Raw genomic sequence first — 24814 nt, forward strand, 5'->3', positions numbered from 1 at the left:
TTTAAAAAAATGCATTTCAAAATTTCTTTGAGTTTCATAAATAAGTTCCAGTACTGAATGAGTGAACAGATACTTAAGCCCCCAATTCAAGTAGATAATGCAATAATTATTTATTTTGTGGGACAATTACAATTACGCAGTTCATTATATAAGGACTTATCCATCCATTTATCCATTTCATTCCTTCTCTTTCCTTATATTCTTATAAATCCAAGAAAATCAGTCCTCTGCACCCTCAGAGTTCTTTCTATGCATATACCTAGAATTGAATGTCATTGAATTGAACCAGGCGATGTATTTTGACAAACTTTGATCCACAGTGTTCCATACACACACACACACACACACACACACACACACACACACACATTCTTATAATTTTCTTTTTAATTAATCTGAGGGTCATGGTTATTTAGATAATCACCATATTATTATGTAGCAGATCCTGATTAAAAGGACATAGCTGAATCACTAAAGGGAGGATTGTGTTTTGGTGCAGAATTTATTGTTTTACAGAAGTAAGGTTTTGAAAAATGTAAATGGTATTTAAAATCGTGTATATGGTGCTAAACAGGCTCCCACTCAGCAACATGAAGATATATAGTTCTTGAATTCATAATGTCATGAGAATATCCACTTACGATTTAAGGGTGTATTACATCTCTATTAACTCCCTTGTACTCTCCCAGTAGGAGATTTCTAAGTACCTGATAAAATAAAAAAATTCTAAACAAATGACTTAAAACCCAAAGATATATCTATATATCTATCTATATATATATAGATAGATATATATGGTATTTTGCTGGAGTAAAAAAATGTTTTCTAAACCTTAAAAAAACTTGTTTTTGTATATTTAAACAATTTTAGCCTTGAGTATGGTGATTAAAAGTTGATTTCTCCTGTCACTTGTTTTTCTCCAAATTGTAACCTGATTATTAGTTTATCATTTACCTTCTCTACAAAAAAGGGAACCATTTCTTATGATTTCCAACCTGTTTGCTATTTACCAGTTTCTTATAAATCTCTGACTTTAGAAATCGAGGAAAAGAATCCTTGGCCATAAGACTATAGATTAACTTCTGAGCCTCATCAAAACATTTGAGAGTTGGTTCTGCAATATTCTTTGAGATGAGGTCCCTGGTACTGAAGTCAATGTTGATCTGTGGAAATAAGTTTGCATATTATTATATTAGTTTAGTCAAGGAATACATGGTTTATACAGTTGGTAGATGCACATATTATTTGAGTTGTTTTTCTAAACACAAAGTTAATCTGATGCAAAACAGCAGAAAAAGTCATACTTTTTTTTCCTGGAATGCAGAAAGCATGTTTGGTATAATTATTTCTCTTTCTTTGGGTGATCTTTTCTTATTTTTAATGGGAGGACAGTAAAAAGGTGGTCATTTGGGGAAGGAGCCAATAGCAAACTAAGGCATATTGATTGCAAAGAGACCAATCAGAGGCTAAAAACTAACCTGGGTGGCTCAGTTGGTTAAGTGTCTGCCTTCAACTCAGATCATGATCAAGTCCTCAGATCAAGTCCCGCATCAAACTCCTTGCTCAGAAGGGAGATTGCTTCTTCCTCTCCCTCTGCCTCTCCCCTTGCTAGTTCTCACTTTCTCTATTTCTCTCTCTTGTGCAACCTTTCTCTCTCAAATAAATAAATAATGTCTTTAAAAAATAATTATTTTTCCTTGTTTGAGAGGGTTGGCATTGACAGAGAACAGAGGTGAAGCCTTATTTTGAGATTATAAAACAATAACAAAGGTGAAAATTCAAATGAGATATTTCATGATTTTAAATATATTTTCCCATAAATCCTTTTTTTCTAGTACTTTAACCCTAATACCAATAATATACTTTCCATAGGCAGAACAATAACTAGGATTTAGCAGGTTGGCTACTACCAACACGTTCCCATTCTCTATACTTACCCTTGTTTTTCACACAACATTCTTTTTTGTATTTCTATATTTTTATTTCTATTTTCCTCACAACACTCTTTTTTTGTATTTCTAATTTGTATTTCTTTTTGTTTGCCAGAATAAACCAAATAACATCCCCCTCTTTAATGACTCCCATGTCTTCCACAAAGTATACTTGTATATGTGTGTGCATGTGTGTGTGTGTGTGTGTGTGTGTGTGTGTATCCTTGTCCCCAAACAACTATCATACATGAGTATCTTCCGCAAGGTCTAAGAGAGATCTATTGCATTGGAACACACCATTCATCTGCAAATCTGTAAAATGCCCCAAACCCTTGGAAGATGCTTGTTCAACTCTACACATATTCCAGGATATACTCTGCGAAGCAGAAAATTTCACATCCAGGGTGTCTAATTTAAATAAAAAATATTCATGAAGTGCAAAAGAGATTTGAATCTTAGAATTAAAAACTCAAGAAAGGCAGGTGCTCCCTCTATCTCATTCATCCTTCTATTTTCCGGCACTTAGCAGAGTATCTGCCACATAATAGGCAATCAATAAATATTTGTTGACTAGAATTAAAATGTCTCTTGGCAAAATGGGGAGATTGTAAAAATTCCATAATTTAGGCATCCGGTGAAAGAAAGACTACAAATGACAATTTGTGCTTATTGAATTGAGGTTAAAAGAGGCAGACAGACCTATAATCAAACCTTTCCTCAGTTACTTACTTGCTATTCATATGAGTGAAGGACATTCTATAATTTCTTTTAATCTTTCATTTCCATGGTATAATAGGGAAGAGTAATAGCATTTATCTTAAAGTGTTTCTAAGACTAAATGAGATAAGTGATATCAAAATATTTTAATATTATTATTCCAGAAAGAAGAGAAGAAGAAAAAACTTTTAATTTGGAAAGAACCAGAAAGAGGTCACTATTTGTGCACAGATGTCTTCCTTCTTGAGGAATTTCAGCTGTTCAGCGATCCCACACTTGCACCTTTATTTCTCTGATCATCCTCTTACGTCCTCCATGAAAATTCCAAGCCAAACGCTACAACTCTCTGAAGTCCTCAAATCTGGAATCAATATCTCCTTCTTTATATAGGAAGATGGTGGAGGGCAGTGGAAAGACTTTGGGATAATTTTCTAATCTGTGCTCTAACACTTAGTACCCTGGTGACCCAGGTTGAGTTTTTAATATCTCTGAGCAATGCTTCCTCATCATTAAGCTAGGTAGTTCCTGACTGAGTTTTTTATGAGAATTAAAATAAAATGATCCTTACAATCTTTGATTCCACAAATATTTATTGTTATTTTTGGTTATTATGTACCAAATGCTTTCTATACTTGGGAAATGATAACCAACAACTAAATAAATAGCATTATTTTAGAAATAAACTTGAAGGATGAGAAGAAGCCAGTCCTCTAAGTGTGGGGGGAAAAAAAACCATTTCTAGCAGAAAAAAAACAACAAATGCAAAGTCTCTGATGCGAGAAACAATTTGTTATGTTCTGAAAAGCCACATGCCTGGATGGCTGGGGTAGAGGGTGTGAGAAAGAAAGTTCCTGTAATGAGATTCGCCTACAAGTCTTGTAGCACTTAAGTGCAGTATAAGGAGCTCTTATTTTTCTACTAGAAATAATAAGAAGACAACTGAACAGTTTTGAGGAGGGAAGTGGCATGATGACTTGTTATTAACCTAGTATACTACCTGCCTCTTGGTGGGGATCAGTGAATGGTGGTGGTTGTCAAGCCCTTGCAGAATTTTTTAAACATCTGGGGTAGTCTTTCATAAATCCTATCTTATGTTGTGGAGATATGAGAATAAATGTTGCCTGTTTCCTCCTTTAGCTATACCATTAATTACTAAAAGTCATCATCTGCAATTTGCTTAACTTGGTACCCCCCGTAATAGTAAATATAGCAATTTATCTCACTGAAGTATTCACTCATTGGGGGGAGTTTTCACTGACAACAGGGTTGGTGTGTGCCTGGTGCCTGGGTTGGCTTCTTCTTATTATTTTAATTAGAACTGAACACCTCCAATAACTCCATATTTCCTATTTAAAATGTTCAAAGCCTTGATTTTGGCATTCATGGCTTTTACAATGCAGTCCTAACTTCACTTTTTTTTCTCCTTTATGTGTGCCCTGTATTTTTACCAAGCTAGACACTCCCCCTCAAATTCCTTGTATTTTCCGGCCTATGAACATTTTTTCATACCATCCTACTCACCTGAGAGTCACTCCTCTTCACCAAGTCTTTCACAGTCTTTTATGCCCATGAGCCTACATTCAAGTAATATCTACCCTGTGAAGTTTACTTGTGGATTGTTTCCTTTGGACCCGTCAAAGGATTTTGTGTTACTTAGATCGTATTTACATTTTGTGCATCCTTCTCTATGCCTTGTGCCATGTAAGGACTCCATAAATACAGACTGCATAAATAAAGTGAAAAAATGTTTCTTGATTTGTTAAAAAATCACGTTTAAATTTTAAAGGGAACTATTCCAACATGTAATTAATATTGTTTATTAAAATAGATGAAGCTTGTACTTCTCACTTATCTCTCTCATTTCTCTGACTTGTCTGTTCTCCTACCAAGGAACTGCCAACATCAGCTATGATAGCTGACTGATGAGCAGATACACTAATCCCAGGAGATAATTAGTAGTCTTATGAGGCTGTGTCTTGGCAATTCAGCTTAATGTCAGTGACAAAACATCACACCCACATGTTTGTATAAATGTCATTATTTTTCTCCAAAGTTCTTCAAGCTTGAAATGTAGGAATCAACTCTGACACCTCTTATTTCTCTGATCTCTCTATTTTTTCCCCTCATTTCCCTTTTATTTTGTAATTTCACAATGGCTCTTTTCATTCTCACTCTTATTTCTCTTCTTTAGCCTTTTATAATGGAATCTCTTTCCCAAATTCTGTAATTTCTAGTCTTACCATGTCTTTCCCTTCTGCCCATAATCCAAAGGAAAAAATATGCTTTCAGAAGGAAATGAGATAGTAAGCAGATCTTTGAATTATTATCACGAAGAGATAGATTAAGGAAGAAACTTGCACATGGGCACGTAAACCAAAAGGAACCCAGTGGATTTTGAGAAAAGGAAAAGCAAGAACCTGGAAAGGAATGAAGGTACCAAATTATGTGGGACCTTGTAGTTCTGTTAAGGAATTTTTACTTAACCTGAGACCAATGGGAAGAAATTTTAGTAAAGGAACATGTTTGGAAAAAACCGCATAACTGGTTGCCCTGCGGTATAATGGCTGGGTGTGGATAAAAGGTAGAAAAATGAGAAAACCTTACAAAAAGTTCAGGTGGGCAGTGATGGTGAATTTGGCAGTGAAACATCACAGGGAATGGTGGGAAGTACATCGATTTTAAAAATACCTAGAAAGTAGAATGGGTGAAACTTGTGATTGCATAGTGTACTAGGATGAGTGACAAAATATTGAGGAATGGCTGAATTTTAGCAGTGTTCTGAAGAATGAGATGACAGAAAGTCCTGATGGCTTTGTACATGGGGCATAGGTGGAAGAAAATTAAGGATGACTACCAATTATTTATCCAGAGCAAATAGAACAGAGTTGCCATTAACTGAGATGGGGAGACTCAGGTAGAAGAAAGTTTTGACCAGAAGATCAGGACTTAGATTTGAATTTGTTAAGTTTGAGCTGCCCTTTTAAAAATATGGGCACTTGGGTGGCTCAGTTGGTTATGTGTCTGCCTTGGGTCAGGTCATGATCCCCTGCTCTGTAGGGAACTTGCTTCTCCCCCTACCCTGCTCCACTCATGTGTGCTTTCTTTCGCAAATATATAAATAAAATAAAAATATATTTAAAAATATGGGACCAGACAAATTATTGGGAGAATGAATGTGAGCAGAAAATGAAGGGGATTTGCCTTCCCTCATTATAGTGTCTTTTGGGTTATGAGTCAGAACAGTGAAAGAAATTGCTAAATACAGTTGGTAAGAGGAAATCGAGTACTAGAAATCAACTGAAGATAGTATTTCAATTAAGAGAGAGTGATCGATTTTGTTAAATGCCCCCCCCTGAGAAGTCAATATAAGTATGAGAATTAAGTTATAGAAAGTGTCTTGTCTTTTCTTCTCAAATCCCTTGAAATTTCAGTAAACTGGGAAAATAGTGAAAATATTAGGTCTCAAATACAAAGATAGATAGATTTAAAAGAATCACTTCTGGGGGTGCCTGGGTGGCTCAGCCTCTGCCTTTGGGTCAGGTCATGATCCTGGGGTCCTGGGATCCAGCCCTGCATCAGCTCTCTGCTCAACAGGGAACCTGCTTCCTCCTCTCTCTCTGCCTGCCTCTCTGCCTACTTGTGATCTCCATCTGTCAAATAAATAAATAAACTCCTTAAAAAAAAAATCACTTCTGGGGGTATGTCTGTGAGCTGCATCTTCTACTTTGTTTAAATATCAGCTATGATTTTTGGTTGGGTTCTACCAGAAGATATATGGATAAATTTCTATCTCAAAAAGTAAGGCAGGAGATACTGAGCTTGGAGTAGACCAAAGGCAAGGTCCCATCAGGGAGTGACCTTCTAAAGATGGAGCCTCTCCAGCTGTAGGATATTGAGGCATTCCTGAACTGCTTGGGAGCTAGGGGGAAGCTCCGACTATGCTGAGAGGGTCAAATAATTAGGTCAAGAGCCTAGGTGGCTTTGTGGGTTAAGCCTCTGCCTTCAGCTCAGGTCATGATTCCGGGGTCCTGGGATCGAGTCCCTCAGCGGGGAGCCTGCTTCCTCTCCCTCTCTCTGCCTGTCTCTCTGCCTACTTGTGATCTCTGTCTGTCAAATAAATAAATAAAATCTTAAAAAAAAAAAGAGCCCCGGCTAAACAGTATATCAGTTAATGAAATAAACAGAGTTACATTACTTACTAATATGATAGCTACTCGCATTTTGTTTGTATGGATACAGAGTTCAGTTTCAAGGACTGTGAGAAATATAATATTTCTTTTGCTTATTTTTTCAAAAGATTATGAATTATCTTAGATATCTGAGCCCACTGCACTGTCAGTCTCAGAAAAGAATTGTGATTCTTACTGAATCTCTGACAGCAGAGATGTCATCACAACCATTAGAGGCTTTTAAATTCTGTCAATTTTGAAAAGGCCATGACATAGGTGACAATGAAAGCAATCCACTGCATTAAAATGACTACCTTGCGAATGATGTTTGGGGCAGTTGTTTAAAAACAGTTTTATTCTAAAGATTCAGAATATTTTAATACTCATGGGATTTTGTTAACTCTAAGATATGGCAGCCAAATTCCTCCTTACTACACCAGCAGTTTTAAATCCTTTTGGTTTTCAACAAATTATTTTATCAGGAAGAATACATTTTAAAGGGTACCAGCTGGCTTTCCCGTGACCCTCCACTCCGCTTTCTCTATTTTTACATAATTTGAATGAAAATTTTCGATTGTGTTCTCACATTCAAATTAGATAGTCTTTTCCTCATCTAGAAAGTCCAGTGGAGCAGGAGACTGTCGTTAAGCACAGAGTGTGTTCCTGCATATGGAAAGCACCTTACTAAAACAGAGCAGGCAGCGTCTTAGAACTCATTCACAACAGAGCTTGAAAATTACTGTTCAAATTAAAGCCGCCTATAGTCATGTTTTTGGTTACATAGTTCTATTTAATCACCACAAACACCACTTGTATTACTTCATTTTTGACATTATTAAAGGAAAATGAATATCCTGAAATATATTCTCAAGGGTGGCTATTAAAGTTGAGAATGGCAGAGTTTGTAACACCTGGAAGGAATCCATCCCTGCACAGGACTTTATCCTTTTGTTCTTATTGGTTTTAGAGACAGAAATCAGTGACACATGTTGGGAGGTAGTATTAATGTCTCAAATAGGGCAAAGGAAGCAGAAGAAATTATATAACACATGCAATCACATAAATTGATAAAAATAGATGTACATAATGTATATGGATAATGCATACGATTGCTAAAAATAGATGTACGTAAGCAAAGTTATCTGGACTAGCTGAGAGGGAGTCCAATTGACTCATTTCATTTACCAACCCAAACATGCTAATCCAAGATTAATTTCAGTAGCACAGAGACACATGGAAATTGGAAAAACATCTGAGTGTTTTCTTTTCAAGTTAAAACGTAGCAGCCAGTTTTTCAGAGGGCCAAAATGACACTGCAAATTATTTAGAAGTACTCCTGCAACTCTTTTGCCTCTTAATGCCATAATGAATCTAAGCTTGGTGGTTTAAGAAGTTTTATACAAATTAAAGAGAATATGAGAGGAGAAGTAAAGCTTTTGATAGAAAAGAAGATAGACTCTATGTGCCAAGATAATTTTATGTTTTGCCTTTAGCATAAACATCAAGGTTCCCAGCTTTATTACAAACATTTAAAATAAATAGTAGATCTAGAGAAAGGAATTTGAAACGTAAGAGCATGGGCTGTAGACCTCTCCTCTCAGGATCTGTTGTATCTTTATGACTGCGGTACTCATTATTTTCTCTCTAGGGTTCAGATCATTTGCACCTGTGCAATGTGGGTGATTGTAATACCTCCCTAAGATAGTGCCCACGATGATCAGATATGATAGTCCACATGAAAACATCATGCAGAGATGTCACTTATAGTTTCTTTAGCTCTGTTTCCTTCCTTTACCTCCCTTCCTCCTTTCCTCCTACCCCTTCTCCTTCTCGTCCTTCTTGAACGCCTCCTTTTTCTCCTCTTTCCCTCTCTTACATTTTCAGAGGCTTTTTAAGATGAAATAAATAAGGAAGAAGAAATTATTGGGATCCAGGAGGTGACATTCCTTCAGTCTGCCCTCTGATACAGACTGTGCTGGCTTCCTTCACAACTGTTCTAGCCTTCCAGGCACTGGCTGGTGCTTTGACTTCCTCTTCGTCTTTCTTTCCTATCCTTCTCTCCCATTATGTCTAATTCCCTCTATACTCCCATTTCTGGTCAAAGCTCATGTATTAATTTTTTTGAGATACATTTTCTCATCCCCCTAGAAATTGATTTTCCTGTTCCTTCTACATATCACCTGTGTTCCCTACCACAACTCTCATGAAAGATTATTGTAATTGTTTTTTAACTGGAGTCCTCCCCACAAAATGGTTAGCTTTACCTAATCAGGGACTCTTGTCTTTTTTCTTATCTGCTCCAGTATGGTTCCTGGCATATATTAGACATTTCATGATCAGTGTACAAAAAATTAGGAAATTAATAAAGAGGCAAACTCATTATATCTGGAGATGATCCTAGAGTTGGGGGACACTGTTGATAAGCAGCAACTTGTGGGGCCGGACAAAAACATCAACATGTTGGTGGAAGTGGCATTAAAAATGCAAAGAAAACATTTAAATCTAAGATGGAGAATACAAGGTTGGCATGACAGTAGTATCAAGACATGCTTCCAAATGCCTATTTTCATGGGCCTCTCTCCACCAATAATTCATATATCTATTTCCTTTCTTTGAGATTCTGTTTAAATCTAACCTTATTTATAATGAGGACCTTATCTCAGTATCTTGTCTCACTACTATTCAATCATTATATCCTTCTACGTATAATGCAAAGAGTTCCCTCTGTAACTTTTTTTTTCACTTAATCATTTGTTGCTTTGCTATTTTTCCCTAGTTCCATAAATTTCATTTTTTAAACCCAACTCGCTTCAAAATTTCTTTTGAGCCAAACCGTAATTTCAACCTATTTTATTTTCTTGCATTTCCTTATCAAGCTGCCTAGTTCACACAACATATTGCATTATACTTCAGTGTTTTTTTAATCTGTTCTCCTGCCTAAACTGAGCTGCCCTTCCACGGAGATACTTCGTCTTATAAAGGGACGAACAGTAGACCCAGAATAAGTATTTGCTGATGTGAAAAAAAATGTCAATAAATAACATTATACTGACTTAAAAAATAAAAGCAAAACACCAGACATAGATATTTTAAGAAGGCTCCTGCACCCGTGAAGATACCTTCACCCCGTAACTATAGTTTCTTCTTTGTTTTATGAGTTGTGGTGTCTTCACATTTAATAAATACATTTTTATTTATTTTTTTTTAGAAGATTTTGTTTATTTATTTGAGATAGAGAGAGAGCGCGCACACAGACTGTAGGGAGAGGTAAAAGGAGAGGGAGAAGCAGACTTCCTGCTGAGCAGGAGCCCAATAGCAACAATGAGGGGCTCTATCCCAGGACCCTGGGATCATGACCTGAGAGGAAGACAGGTGCTTAATTGACTCAGCCACTCAGGCGTCCCATTTAATAAATACATTTAAGAATTAAATATTTCATACTAATATTCTTTGACTTAAAAAGCTGCCAATATATTTTTTCCTGGATTGGTGATAATATGCAGTTGAATTTATATAATTTTAAATATTACACTGTTGTCTGATTTGGAACATTTTCTACTATCTCAAAATGAAAATCAACATAAGCATAAACATTCTTCTCTCTAATCACATATTTTCCATCCTGAGTAATTTCCTTTTCAATAAAAAGAATGACACAAATATAATATACATAAATGAGATAAATATAACATGGATATTTAAAATCTGTCAGTGTTTTTAGTAATATGAAAATATTATTTGAAATATTTTTAAGAGTTCCATTCTCTTGAAACCAAGTAAAATTATTTTCTTGAAATTTCCAAATATTATGAAATGAGTGGTCCAAATTGAAGGATGAATACATGAAAGTTTAAGATTTTATTTTACACTTACAGGTTCTTATTATGTACAAAGTAGAGGCACCTTAAAAAATAATTACTTGTCGGGATGCCTGGGTGGCTCAGTCAGTTAAGGGTCTGCCTTGGGCTCACTCAGGTCATGATCCCAGGATCTGCATTGGGCTCCTTGCTCAGCAGAGAACCTGCTTCTCCCTTTGCCTCCCACACCCCCTACCTATGCTCTGTCTCTCTTCCTCTGGTAAGTAAGTAAAATCTTTTTTAAAATTAAAAAAATTAAAATTATTGCTTGCCTAATAATTTTCTCATTTTAAATCACTTAGTTAAAATGTCTGGCTATATTTATACTTTTTTTTCCTCAGTATTTTCTTCTGAAATTGTCTAGGTATTGTCCATTCAATGAGTAGCTCTTTTTATCTCAAACTAGTGATTTGCTAACATGTTTTTATAATGGTTGTTTTCAGGTTGAAACTATATAGCCCTAATAGTGACTTGTTTAAAAAAAAGAAAGAGATTACAATTGCCTAAGAGCTGTTTTGCATGATATAAACCATAGACATGTGATCTTACTCATCATTCTCATGTGTCCTGTGTGGTTGTTATGTGCTTGATTTATAGGTGAATGAGTAGATGGGAAACTGAGGCTTAGAGAGGTAGAACAGCTCACCACAAGATTACAGGATTTTAATTTAGGTCTAGGTATCTCTCAACTTCCAGTCTTCCACTATATCACACTATTAGTGTAGAAACTAGAGAAAAGGTAATGCTATAAGGGAGAGAGCATAAAGTCTAGTTATGATTATTATCATTTCTCATCAAGACCTAAAATTTCAATTTTTGTTGTTTTGTTCAGTGTGCTGTCTTTGCCTGTTAGAACAGGAAAGGGAGAACCATTAGTAATGTCAATTTATAGACAGGGGTTGTTTAGTAAATTTATTATAATCTAATTATAAATTGTTTAATTGCATCAATTGAAAATTAAGTTATGCTAGCAATTTCATAGATGAGGAAGTAGAGATGCAAAAAATTAAAGAGAAAATAAATAAGAGTTAATAGACATCTACATAGAATGATTTTGCCATTCTTCTTTACTGTAGGATTTTCTACCAAGAAGATCAGTTGTAATTTTGATTTTTTTAAAGGAGTTTTAATTTTTTTTAAAGATTTTATTTATTTATTTGACAGAGAGAGAGACAGCAGGAGAGGTAACACAAACAAGGGGAGTGGAAGAGGGAACACAAGAAGGGGGAGTGGGAGAAGGAGAAGCAGGCTTCCCACTGAGCAAAGAGTTCCATGCACGGCTTGATCCCCGGACCCTGGGATCATGACCTGAGCTGAAGGCAGACACTTAATGACTGAGCCACCCAGGAACCCCAGTTTTGATTCTTTATAAGAGTCACTTATACAACTATAATCAAATATGGAAAAATGGAGACTATTCTCATATAAACGTCACTCTTGAATTAATTTTTTTACTTGTGAAAATCATGTTTTCCAGCTTCCATATCAAATATATGAACTTGTCTTCATAAGTTTGCCTACTAGATAAATCTAAAATGCTTCCCACACTTTCTTTATCTTTACTACTGCCCATCCAACCTCATTCCCCCACTTTCCATTAGCCATATCAAAATGTTTGTAACTTTCAGGAAACACTAGGGAGCTTTGTACTTCCATGTGATTTCACTGTGCCCTCAGTCCGAAATATTCTTTCTTCATTTACATCTTGATATTACTCTTTTCATGACATACATTTTTCATGTGTGAGTCACCCAGAAAATGCATCCCTTAACTCTCCAGATTTAATCACTTTTCCAGTGTGCTAATAATGAACTTCAAATGTGGCTTTATTATTATATTGTTTATTGTGTATTTGACTGGTTTTATTACATGTCAGTCTCTCCTGCTTTGTGACTTCATTGTGGGGACGAGCACTCAAAAAATCAGTTTAATGAGTTAACATACCCACAGTTGTATTATATTTAACATACAGCTGATGGACAGAGAAATACCTTGAAGACTGTAACTGACATATAATATAAGAGGCAAATGCCTGTTAGTAATTTGGGAAGGTGAAATTTAGTAATCTGCTGAACTGGAAACAACTAATGGCAAATAATAGGAAAGATAATGACTATTTCAAATGTACATCTACATAGTTCTTTGTTTTCAGTGAATTTTGTCATATTTGATAATAACTTTTTTAGATACTTCAAGAAGAAAATATAATTATTACTTGAAAAGCAGCCATAAATTTAATTATATTTTATTTAGTCAAATTAATTAGATGGACAAAGTATGTAAAGCCATAAAACTTTTATATGCTAAGATAATAACTGTGCTATTTATTTAAATTATTACCACATAAATTATTTTAGAAGAAAAGATTAGGAAGATAAACAAAACTATTTTGTCAAAATTGATAAATTATTATATATTGTAAGATTAATTGAGCTATAATTAAAAGACGACATTTCTTATTAGAAGACTTTTCATGCAAAATGTTTGAGAATATTATTCTAAAACAATCACTGTTAATTAGCTGAATTCATAGAGAAGGAAAAAAATCTGGCTTTCAAATCAATATCACAATAAATAGGATATCTTTAGAGCTGATTTCAAACCCTTTTAGGAAATGACACATTAATCAACTTGACAAATCTCATATACCATATTTTCAATTTTCCAGAATTATTTATTGATTCTTAGATGGTGATGGGGAAATGAATGTTGAAATAGTTTCACAGCAGTTAAAATTCTTCACTCTTAACCCACCCCCGCCTCGTGAATTTAAAGCTATGCTTTAGTAGCTCATATGTCTGTAAAGTTATACTAGCCAATGTATGCCATAGTAATTAATGTCCAATTAAAACTTGAACTACTGATACAGCCACTTTATGTCCTAGATTTTCTGAAAGTGTTTTCATTTCACCTATTCTTTTCTTTGTCCCCATAAGTGTAATAACCCTTCTCACATCATGAATCCTAATTTTGGGTCAGAATATATGATAACTATCCCCTAGGAGGAAATTGGTGTTTTTGCCTCTGTAGGAAAGATGACTTGTACTAGTAGTTTATGATCGGTACTAGTAATTCATGTAGCTTTCTGTTTAGTACTTATGCATTAAAATTCTTTGCTTATATGATATATTCAGTGAGGAACTGAAATCATTTAAATTATACATCGCTTAAACTTTAAATATTAAAGGGTATATGGGGATGATCATGGTTTTGGTTCTGGAAATGAAATAAAATATAAATGAGGTGTTACATACATTGAACACTTTTTTGGGGGGTGGGGAGTTATTACTAGTCATTCCAGGTTTCTAAGACCCTTTCTACTTTTCTTATCTTAAAGCAGCACAGGTGGATCCTGAAACATTGCTTCATACCTTTGGCTAATTTTTACTATCAAAGAAATAAAGGTAAGCAAATGCCTCTTTTGGAAAGTAAGATATTAACTGCCATAATGTGGACATCCAAAATACTAAAAATGAAGAATTCTTGCTGTTTGTTAACAGTCCTATTTCCCCTTACATATTATTCTAAATTTTTATATAAATTATTCTATTCTAGAATTCTATTCCATCTTGACCACCATGATTTATAAAAGGGAAAACGAAAGTGAACTTGAAATGCAAGAACACATTGAAGTAACATTTCTATAGGGTAAACTTTAGAGTGATTTAACCTGAGATAATGGACACAATTTTTCAGGAGTCTGCATGTTGTGCTAAGGAAACAAAAATATTGGTCATATCTGGCACATAGTAGGTGTTGAAAAATACTTGCTGAATCAGTAAAAGATAGGATCATCTTAAAGGCACTTCTATTGGAGTTTACAGACATTTCTACTTGAATACATAGGGACAATTTATTTCCCTTTAGATGGATTAAGTCCTATAATTGGGAGCAGATTTGGTAGCAGGTGAATAGTCACTATCCTGGAGTATTTTCCTCACCTCTTTAGGGGCATCAGCTTCAATGAATTCAGAATAGATCATTTTGGCTTTAGAAGCAATTTTTTCTGCACTTTCTGTTTTTTTGAAGTCTTCACAGGCAAGCCAGAACTCAACATTTTCTTCACTAAACTCTGATTTTAGAAATGTTCGAAAAGCATCCAAACCAGCTATAAAATATAAAAGAAAAACTTTTGTATATCAGGCAGTGCAGTATACATAACCAACAGGAATACATTGTATAATATGAGCATTTACTGAGTGTTCAGTGACAAATATTTATCATCCCTCTCTATGTAGTTGTGTGTTTTTGTTTTTAAGTTTAGAAACCTTATCTTGAATCAGTAATCATAAATATATTCTTTTTTAAAATATATTTTAAAAGATTTTATTTATTTATTTATTTGACAGAGAGATCACAAGTAGGCAGAGAGGCAGGTGGCGGGGGTGGGGAAGCAGGCTCCCCACTGAACAGAGAGCCAGAGGCTGGGCTGGATCCCAGGACCCCTATATCATGATCTGAGCTTAACCCACTGGGATCCCAGGACCCCTATATCATGATCTGAGCTTAACCCACTGAGCCACCCGGGCGCCCCATAAATATAAAATATTCTTGTCTCTATTTCTCCAGTTAACTCCATTAACAAAGAAAACCTGTACTTTTTCTTTCTAGATCTTAAACATCAAGGAGTTGTGTCTAGAGGAAAGTCTTGATGGTGGTAACTTCATGGGAAATCCATGGACTTAGCTTTCTACACCCAATGAACTAAGCCCAAACCAAGCAATGATGCTATATTAACTTCAGAGTAAGAATATCTTTGCTGCTATGAGTTGGTGAGGAAACAATTTGATGCTCAAGAGTTAGATTATGTGCATTTAGGCTCAAAGCAAAGATGAAAGGACTGACATTTGTTAATCTTGAGTGAATACATTGGCAAATTCAAATCTCTAGACCAAGAAAGTAACCAGCAAAATACTTGGCGTGACTATTTCTCCCCTCTATGTGGTGATACGCAATTTTAAGTCAATAAAGCAAGTGAATGAGCTTTTCTCCAATGTTGTCTTAAGTAAAACACTGTTGTCTCCCATTCTCCCTCATAGTACCTGCTCTAACTTAGCCTGTGCATTGTATTTTTCTCCTGCTCCCAGGTATTCTGAGCATGCATTTCTCCAGAAGCTTTAGATCACTTATTTGCAGGCTTGTTTACTTTGCCTTAATTAGTATATGTAATTTCCTTTAAATTTAATAACAACAGGTAGCGCTTGTAGCCTCTGATTCCCTTAGGTCCCACTTCTCCCCAATATTTGACTTTCAGCCAAATTTACATGGGTATTATTCCTATCTGAGATTAAGATTGTTCCTTTCTTTACCTTCCTCATCAAAATGTGCCCTGAAATATTCTTCTTTAGAATATCTAGAGCTGGGGCGCCTGGGTGGCTTAGTGGGTTAAAGCCTCTGCCTTCAGCTCAGGTCATGATCCCAGGGTCATGGGATCGAGCCCCACATCGGTCTCTCTGCTCAGCGGGGAGCTTGCTTTTCCTCTCTCTCTGCCTGCCTCTCTGCCTCCTTGTGACCTCTGTCTGTCAAATAAATAAATAAAATCTTAAAAAAATATCTAGAGCTCACTGAAGAAGGTAATTCTTGCTAAATCAGTTAGGGATGAGTAGGTTGGCTAATTGAATTTAAATAAGAAAAGAAAATCAAACCTACAAAAATGGAACAAAAAATTTGGTTATCTAATTATTTTTATAACACAAAAAGTATTGGGGAGAATTGAGAGTGAGAAAAATATATGAGTCTTCGCTTGACTAATGAAAATTTAAGCTTAACATCAGGAATTTTTAAAATAGTTTAATTTTGAGGGGGTTGGTAGCATAAATATTGACTGTCGCATGCAATAAATATATATATTTTTTAAAAAGGATTGTGCCTCTACTTAGATAGTAGGTTAGAAAGGTCAATATTACATTTCCACATGGACTAAGGTAGTACCTTGAGTTCATATCTTTTGGTTTCACAGATTGCACCTATTTGAGCTGAGTATCTGTTTGTAAATGAGACTGTGGATCTCTCTGAGGAGGAAAATATACATCAGCGCTTTTGCCTTGGGAAGGATTTGCCTTCCAAAACATTGGTGACTCTCTTCCATCTGCCATGAGGGCCCCTTTGCATCTGCTCAAAGCAGCTCTTCCCTGACTGCATACCCAGAGTTCTGATCCTTCTTGTTCCAAAGTAGGGGTAAATAAGCTTGTGGAGAATCAGAGGAAAGGGAAAATAAACTAGTGAAAAAGAAAATGTTAAGAGAAAGTTTATGGAAAAGCGGCCAAAGTCAGCTATTTGCAGGTTGTTGCAGGTGGGAAGCAAAGGGATTTTAGTAAGAGAAAATAGAAAAGGCTTCAGGGAGCCAGATAAAAGCATCTAAAAAACACTGGGAAATTAAAAATAGATTTGATAATTTTTTTATTATTTGAAATAGAGTTGAAATAACAAGTCATTACCAAAGGTTATCAGGTACCAATTAAAATTCTCAGTAGAAATATTGGAGAGTGAGGATGTCATTAATATGTGAGCACTATAAAAAATTCAATTAACTACACATTTATTGCATTTAAAAATACATCCAAGAAGCTTCTGTGACACAAATTTAGGTTATAAAAATCCTCTTAATAACATTCAGTTAAAATTTCCATGAGTTTTGTCTGAACGATGATGAATTTGAGGGTTCAAAACAGAATTTACGCTGAAATCTATTTTATAGATAGGACAAAGTACACTTTAATGGTATTGAAAGAATGTTGTAGATTCCTGTCTGACAGTATTTTATATGTGTTTCATTAAGGCATATGAGGCCTCCTCCCAATGAGGATTATCTAAATGTATCCCCGAGAGATGGGAAATTAGAAATCAAGAAACTTATTATTTTCTCACATTCAGCAATTTTAATGAAAGACTACTTGGAGATAATAACTATTGTCTTCTTTCCCTCTCCCATCACTCAGTTTGGGACACAATGAAATAGAATCAACAGCTAAAATGAGCTAGTTATCTCGGTCTTGAACATACTATTTTATTGAACTACACTTCTATTCTCTATATACAATATGAATGATCAAAAGATGTCATGGGACTTTGGAATGTTACATGCAATTAAAATGATAGTGTCTGAGGGCACTCTCTGCAGAATGGAATGGCTACTGGTTAGGCTTAACAAGGGCTGACAAATGGATTAAGCCCTAGGTGTTAAAACTTACATGAGAGCTGATGCACAGTACCTATAGGACATATCTCCAAGTTGACGAGAAACATAATTTGGTGAGTTATTTAGCTGTTCAAAAAATTTCCAAGCTATTTTTCTGGTATTGTAAAAAGCAAAAAAACAAACATCTACTCAAATGAAACTATGACTCTTCTACTTTACGTGGACATGAAATAGAAAAGCTCAGGAGGTATGCAGATGAGACCATTTGTCTTCAGCTCAACATCTTCCATGCCTCTGTTCTGTGGCGCTGTCCCCTAGAGTTATCCTACTCCCCTACCACCTGCAGGCTTCTAGTAAACCTGATCTGTCCCACTGGTTATACACTTAAGTAAAAAAGAAACATGCCTTTCAAAATTTACAAAAATGCAATTCCTTAGTATATGTCCTTAGTTGAATTCTAAGAGTGATGTGGATTATTTTATGTCTGTGCTTTAGGAATTAATCATTTAAGAATTATAAAAACAAAATAGTTTTGTCTAATTCAATTTAATTTTGCATGTGAATAAACAACTATGAAGAATTCACCCAACTTTATTACGTTTTAAAGTTTTCTAATATTCTGATATTTACTTTGTAAATTTGAAGTAGAAATTCCATTTGATTAGTATCAACAATATTAATTATTAAACATTCTTTAATACATGTCTTTGCAGAGCCATTTTTTTCTTGTATGAGATACAACTGAGATAAAACTGCTGCAAAACAGAATTGTCTATAACAGAAACAGAAGTTCCAAATGACTACCTTGAATTAAATTTTGGGGTTATTATTTATTGAAAATCAGCTTACCTTATATTGAGTCAATATGAAATAATATAAATACATATCCACACATGTACATATTAATACATTTACATATGTTTTTGTTTTCACTAAAAATTATAATTTCAGTTGAAATAAATACTTAAAAACTGTTTTTAGCCTCAAGACATGAAAAAAACAAGTGATTTATTTAAATTTTCAACTTTTTTTTTAAAGATCTTATTTATTTATTTGACAGACAGAGATCACAAGTAGGCAGAGAGGCAGGCAGAGAGAGAGGAGGAAGCAGGCTCCCCGCTGAGCAGAGAGCCCAGTGCAGGGCTGGATCCCAGGACCCTAGGATCATGACCCAAGCTGAAGGCAGAGGCTTTAACCCACTGAGCCATGCAGGTACCCCTAAATTTTCAACTTTTTTAATAGTTTGTATGTTTATATATATATATATATATATATATATATATATATTCATGTCTCAGGCTAAAAACAGTTTTTAAATATTTATCTCAACTACAATTCTAATTTTTAGTGAAAAAAATATTTAAATGTATTAATATGTACATGTGTGGATATGTATTTATATTATTTAATATTGGCTCAGAAGGTAATTTGATTTTCATTATATATAATGATAATATATATATAATGATATATATATGTACATATATATGTACATATGTATATATATAATGATAATGAGTCTAAGAAAATGACAGATTTCTTACTTCCTATTTGGGATTTTCATTTTGTGTCAATGTTTGGAGTTTCTATAATCATGTCTTATTTTAGGTTCTACCTAATGCCACTTAGGTTTAGGACCTATATTCCACCTAGATTTGTGTGACTGTTGGGACTCTTATGCTTCAAATATTGATGAAATTCATATTTTATAATGACTACAACTTTCAGAATTTAAAGACTTACTTTTAATCATTATATTTTTAAACTTAGTCAGATCTTACCTTGGTTGGTTAAAAGTGTGTCCATATTTTCAGACCACGCCATTGTTTCTGTTGTTTGTGACCTGTAGAAACAACATCTACCCTTGACAATAGCATTGTGATCTTTTTCTTCCGTAACCTATAGTAATATTTGAGTTATATGTATTTGTTGAATTACATAATTTAAAAGAGCTTTGTGCCATTAATCAAACTGCAAAAGGTCAACAAAAATTGTATAATGTTTTCCACAGTGGACAGCAATAGCAACATAGAGTGGGATATAATTCAGCATCAGCAATTATTTATTAATCTAGCTTACAATGTTATTAATATTTGCAAATTCTTACATCTTAATAAAGGCATAGGAGAGAGATTGATCATGGTTCTATGAAGTATAGTGAATTTCTTCTCAACTGTAAATATATTGATTGTTAATTTATGTGGCATTACTCTGGTCTATTCCCGAAAACTTATCATGATAGCAGTAGTGATAAATGAATTATTTTCTAAGTTTTCACAGTACATAAAATTATCCATGTTATAATTAGGTACTTCAAAAAAGTTTTTGAAGTGTTTCAATTAAGGATTTCTAATATGTGATGATCTTAAAAGTGTTTATTTATAGTGTTCTGAGAAACCTTTGCCCCACTTCGAGACAGGCTTTATTTTTCCTTAGACTGGTATGCCTCCAGTTCCGGGATGATTTATTTAAATCTAGCAATCTGTCAGGACAGAGTAATATCTTTTCCAAAGCAGTCAAAAAATTTATAGACTTAAGTCTTCTGAAGAAGGTATACTTTTGGGGATGTGATGTAGAAATGGTAAATCAGGTTTAAGATATAAACTTTCTGAGATACGAGTATATCATGCATTATTTGCCTTAATAAACTAAGATCCTGATGAGATAAGCTCCCATCCATAGAAAGCATCTGCTACCCAGAAGAAAAAGAAAAAACACTAAGATTACATAGCTGTGATGTGCAAATGACTTACTTATTATGGAAAGGGATGAGCTAATTGGAAGTTTTTATTAAAATGATTGATGATAAAATAGAGACAGTGTCATATGGAGTCATTCTTATAAAACTCTATCTTTGCATATCAAGGTGACTGATCTTAAATATGCTATGTGAAGCAATATCCATACTTTTATATTGTGTTACTTCTTGTAATTTGCTGCCTTTTTTTATTATTTGTGTGGGGGTTTGTTGTGCTGCCTTCTGCTGTTGCAGATGTGATTGTGTTTTCAGATAATAATGGTTGTCCTTATAGAGAGCACATAGAGGAAGATCTGTGACTGGAGATTGATTTTACTACCTTCCCTTATTTACATTTCCTGTTGAAACTTTCTTCCCTGATGGTGGGCAGCTGATACTCCTTTCTCCCTTGATTTACTAAATCTTAGGCACACAAGATTTTCTGTGAAACCATTTTTAAATAGTGGTTTTTTCATTCTAATGGACATTTAAATAATTTAGGTTCGATTTCTATTTTCATTAATGGAGAAGGGGACCCAAACCTAGATTTAAATGTACACTGAAGAGCTTTTGGGCACTATAAAACCTGTTATGCTAATAAGCTTGTGCTATATTTCATGATTCAAATACTAGGTCTTGTAAGGAGTCCTATTGAATACTGCTAAAATTATCATATGGTCACTTAAAATACACATGTTTAAAAATGTCTCTATTTGAAGATTGATATTTAGTGGTTAACAGAGTACTCAGATTGCGAACTACTTAGTATGAGTGAAATATATGTTAATGAACAGGGCACTGAGGAGGGTTGAGCCCAAGCCTGGCCACACCGTACAACAATTCTGAGTGAGGAACAGCCACCAGAAAAAGCATATAGAAAACCAAACAAAAATAAAAAACCCTGAGAAACAATGTAGACAGAAAGGATTCAGAGATGAACATACACTTCCTTGTTGTGTAAGAGCTCTGATGATAGGAATAAATATTGTTATTTTGTGGAGGCTGAGAAAATTAAGGCCATCCCACCTCAAGTTTAGCTGATGTGGGAAACTGAGACAGAAGAAAATCATTAAAATTCCTTACCTACTGACAAGCCCTTGAAATAGACAGAGTGGCTCTCCCCTGGGGACTCAACTGCCCTCACCTTGAGGTTTTGCTAAGGACAATCCTAGCCTGACCGACCCCCTACCCCAACAGGTCTGACCAGGATCCTGTAAGTCTACTTTAATAATTCCTTTATCTCTAAACCTCCAAGATAGTGTCGAGAATCATTCCCAAGTATATGGCCCACTGATATACATCTAAAGGGTCTCATGAGAAGATTTTTATTATTGGTAATAAATAACCTTTCTCCCAACAATAGCTAGCCCCTCAAGGTCCTGGAGACCTTGCTTCCAAAAATCCTTGGAGACTTACATCATCTATAATCCCCTTGTCCTCACCCACCGCCGAGTCCACCCCTACTCTGCCTTCAAAAACTCTGACTGTAATCTGGTTCAGGGTCCAAGTCCCTACTCTGATGTGTTGGGTATACTTGGTGCCAAGCTTAAGCATGTCAAATAAACCCTCATGTGATTGCATCAGTGCTTGGCTCCTTGGTGGTCTCTTGGACGTGCAAACTCAGGCATAACAATTTTCCACTACCAAGAACAGTATGTCTGGTCCAAAAACGTTGTGGAACATATATAATCAAATAATGAATGAATGACTGAAGTATTAAAACCTTCAATGGAAGCAGAACAATGGCTTTCAAGATGGTGGTAGGTGACCATGCTAAGGCTATTGAACGTGAGAACTGAATTGCATTAGCTTCAAAGGGTGTAATTAATGGTGGAGGGAAGAGGAGGCAGGATGTGAAATTGTCATGGGGGAGCAGCAGGCCATGAACCTCTCTCTCACCCCTGGGGGAGGTGAAATTGGGGGAAATGGACAACATCCATTCTGGAAGGTATCAAGGCAAGTCATGTCATTTAGGGAGAGCCAGAATTTGCTTACACCAAAAGCAAAAGGAATATTCAGGGAAGTCCTTATCAGATGTAAAGGAGTCTTTTAGGAATGGAGATATTTAAATGAATTGTAGCTATTTTTGTTAGTTTCATTAATGTAGGAAAACCTTAAAAACAAAAGAAGAAAACAAAATGTGGGAAATGATGTAAAACCCAGAACAAAAGAAAAATGTCAATGTTTTGAATTAGAGAGATATACTAGAATATTATTTTCTATAGCTAGAGATTATTAGAATAGAATTAGAGATACTTGGATGTTCTAGTATTACTTAAGGCCCCCCAGATGTTCCATTATTATGAAAAGAAAATTTGCCCCTCAGCTCTCTTAAGGAATACCCCTGCTGGTGTGTGATAAATCCTGGGGTGCTCTCAATTCACTATTTTCTAACCAATTTCAAGTTTGACTTGAAAGGTTCAATTTTGATGACCTGATATGATGGGAGGGTCGGTGGGAATGCAGTATTCACTTTTCTGGAGCTAGTCAAGATGCAACTATTTAAAGGAACAAGTTCTTAATTAACTGTTCAAATTTTTAAATTCTGGGTTGATTGTATATTTATAATTCTGTGGGAGAGTAAATTATTGTTATATATGAATAAGTGAAATAATGTTTTTCCTAGCATCAAAATGTTCATCAATGCATTAAATGTTCATAGTCTATACCACACTGTGTTAGGCAGGTCATATACTTTACCTTATTTAATCTTGCAAATGACAGTCTGTTTTAATCCTACATCACCAGTGAATAAGGAGTCTCAGAGATGCTAATGAATGGTGCAGTATCTTGCATGTACTAATGGGCAGTTAGAATTCAGACACAGGTGTGTCTCCTTATAACCTAAACTCTTCTTACAATTCTTCCTAGAATGAATGAGTCAATACGTATATGCTCATACTTTGCTCATGTTTTGGAATATTGATAATAAATACTTCAAAAGTGCTTTTTCTGTAATAGAGTTTACTGAATTTCACACAAATAATATTTCCTGTAAATAATAGCTAAATTGCAGTAATCGAGTACTCAGTAGAAAGTTTTCAGAAGATAGATTCTGAAATCTCATTGTCAAGTGAAAATGAAATATCAAATGAAAATAGGACTATTCTCATGTTAGATGTGAGTGAGAAATATGTTTTATGTTTTAAAAAATGCAACTGTATACACGTTAAGAAAGAAACTATTGAATTCAAATTGGGGGAAAAAAAGAAGGTGGCTGACTTGGCTAAATTTGATACATGCTACCTTAAGTAAGTGGATAATACACCACTCTATCATTTCTTTTTCTCTCTTTTTTACTTTTATTTTGGTTGTAACTCTAACAGAGCTTTTGTCTGACTCTTCTCATTTGTGTGTGTGCATTTCCTGTATAACTGTGATGCATAATCAGAGTAACTTCATATGTGTATGATTTGCCATGAAAATTCACCATGTATCTGGAGCCAAAACTGCACTTAGGGTTTCATGGGGTTTTGGCTGATTTCCTTTCTGTTTCCTTCATTAAGCGAGTGCCATCAAGGCCAGCAGTCCCCATATTATGTGTCCGGAGAAGAGCCAGACCAGATGGGAACTGCGTGAAAGCTACCAGTTATCTTGCTAATTGTGCCAGCTAGAACCAGTTGTATTGCATCAAAAAATGTGGAATCCAACAATTTAGCTCTTCACACTCAATTAGCAGTGTGCTGGAGAATGGGAAATTCAAGCAAGGAGCCCATGTGCTCCAGGAAGTGACAGCTGCTAACTTACCCAGCATTTAATATCTGTTTTCAAATTTCTTAATAAATATTGCAATAATGAATAATTTTTGCAAGGATCATACATATCTTTTGTCACAAACTCTAACATTTAATAATTTTGAAAAGTTTCACACACAAAAAAAATCTTACTATTTTTTCTCCCCTACATAACCTTCCTTTATCTTAGCAAATATGAAAGAATTAACTGCAAAAGCAATTCATGAATTGTTGACATATTTTAGAAAAGAAGAAGAAATCAATAGAGAAAGGGGAAAAATAAATCAGCAAGAAAGACAACAATTAGCATATTTATCATAAATGAAGGAAACAAAACATCAAGACTAATGAAGGCTCAAATGTTTCATTTGTACATCTTCCGAGATAAAAATAGCTTTAAACAGCAACTCACTTCACTGGCATTTTTCGTTCCACTGTCTGACTGTTACAGGTGATGCCGAGAATTTCTTTTTCTGACTGATCTTCAAGCTGAAGGTAATGTGACAGCAGGAACATTACAATTAGTATGCA

General features: G+C 34.9%; 1 protein-coding gene across 1 annotated transcript; it reads right to left on the reverse strand.

The window, feature by feature from the left end:
* Positions 1–959: 959 nt before the first annotated feature.
* On the reverse strand, positions 960–24706 carry RGS21 (regulator of G protein signaling 21). The gene is made up of 4 exons (XM_032872876.1): positions 24696–24706; positions 19594–19670; positions 14616–14782; positions 960–1163 (listed from the first exon to the last, which is right to left on the reverse strand). The coding sequence occupies exons 1-4, from the start codon at positions 24704–24706 to the stop codon at positions 960–962; spliced, it is 459 nt and encodes a 152-aa protein (XP_032728767.1).
* Between the last annotated feature and the right edge of the window lie 108 nt (positions 24707–24814).

This window comes from Lontra canadensis, unplaced genomic scaffold (assembly GCF_010015895.1).
Source record: "Lontra canadensis isolate GAN:19392208 unplaced genomic scaffold, GSC_riverotter_1.0 scaffold46, whole genome shotgun sequence".
NCBI lineage: Eukaryota > Metazoa > Chordata > Mammalia > Carnivora > Mustelidae > Lontra > Lontra canadensis.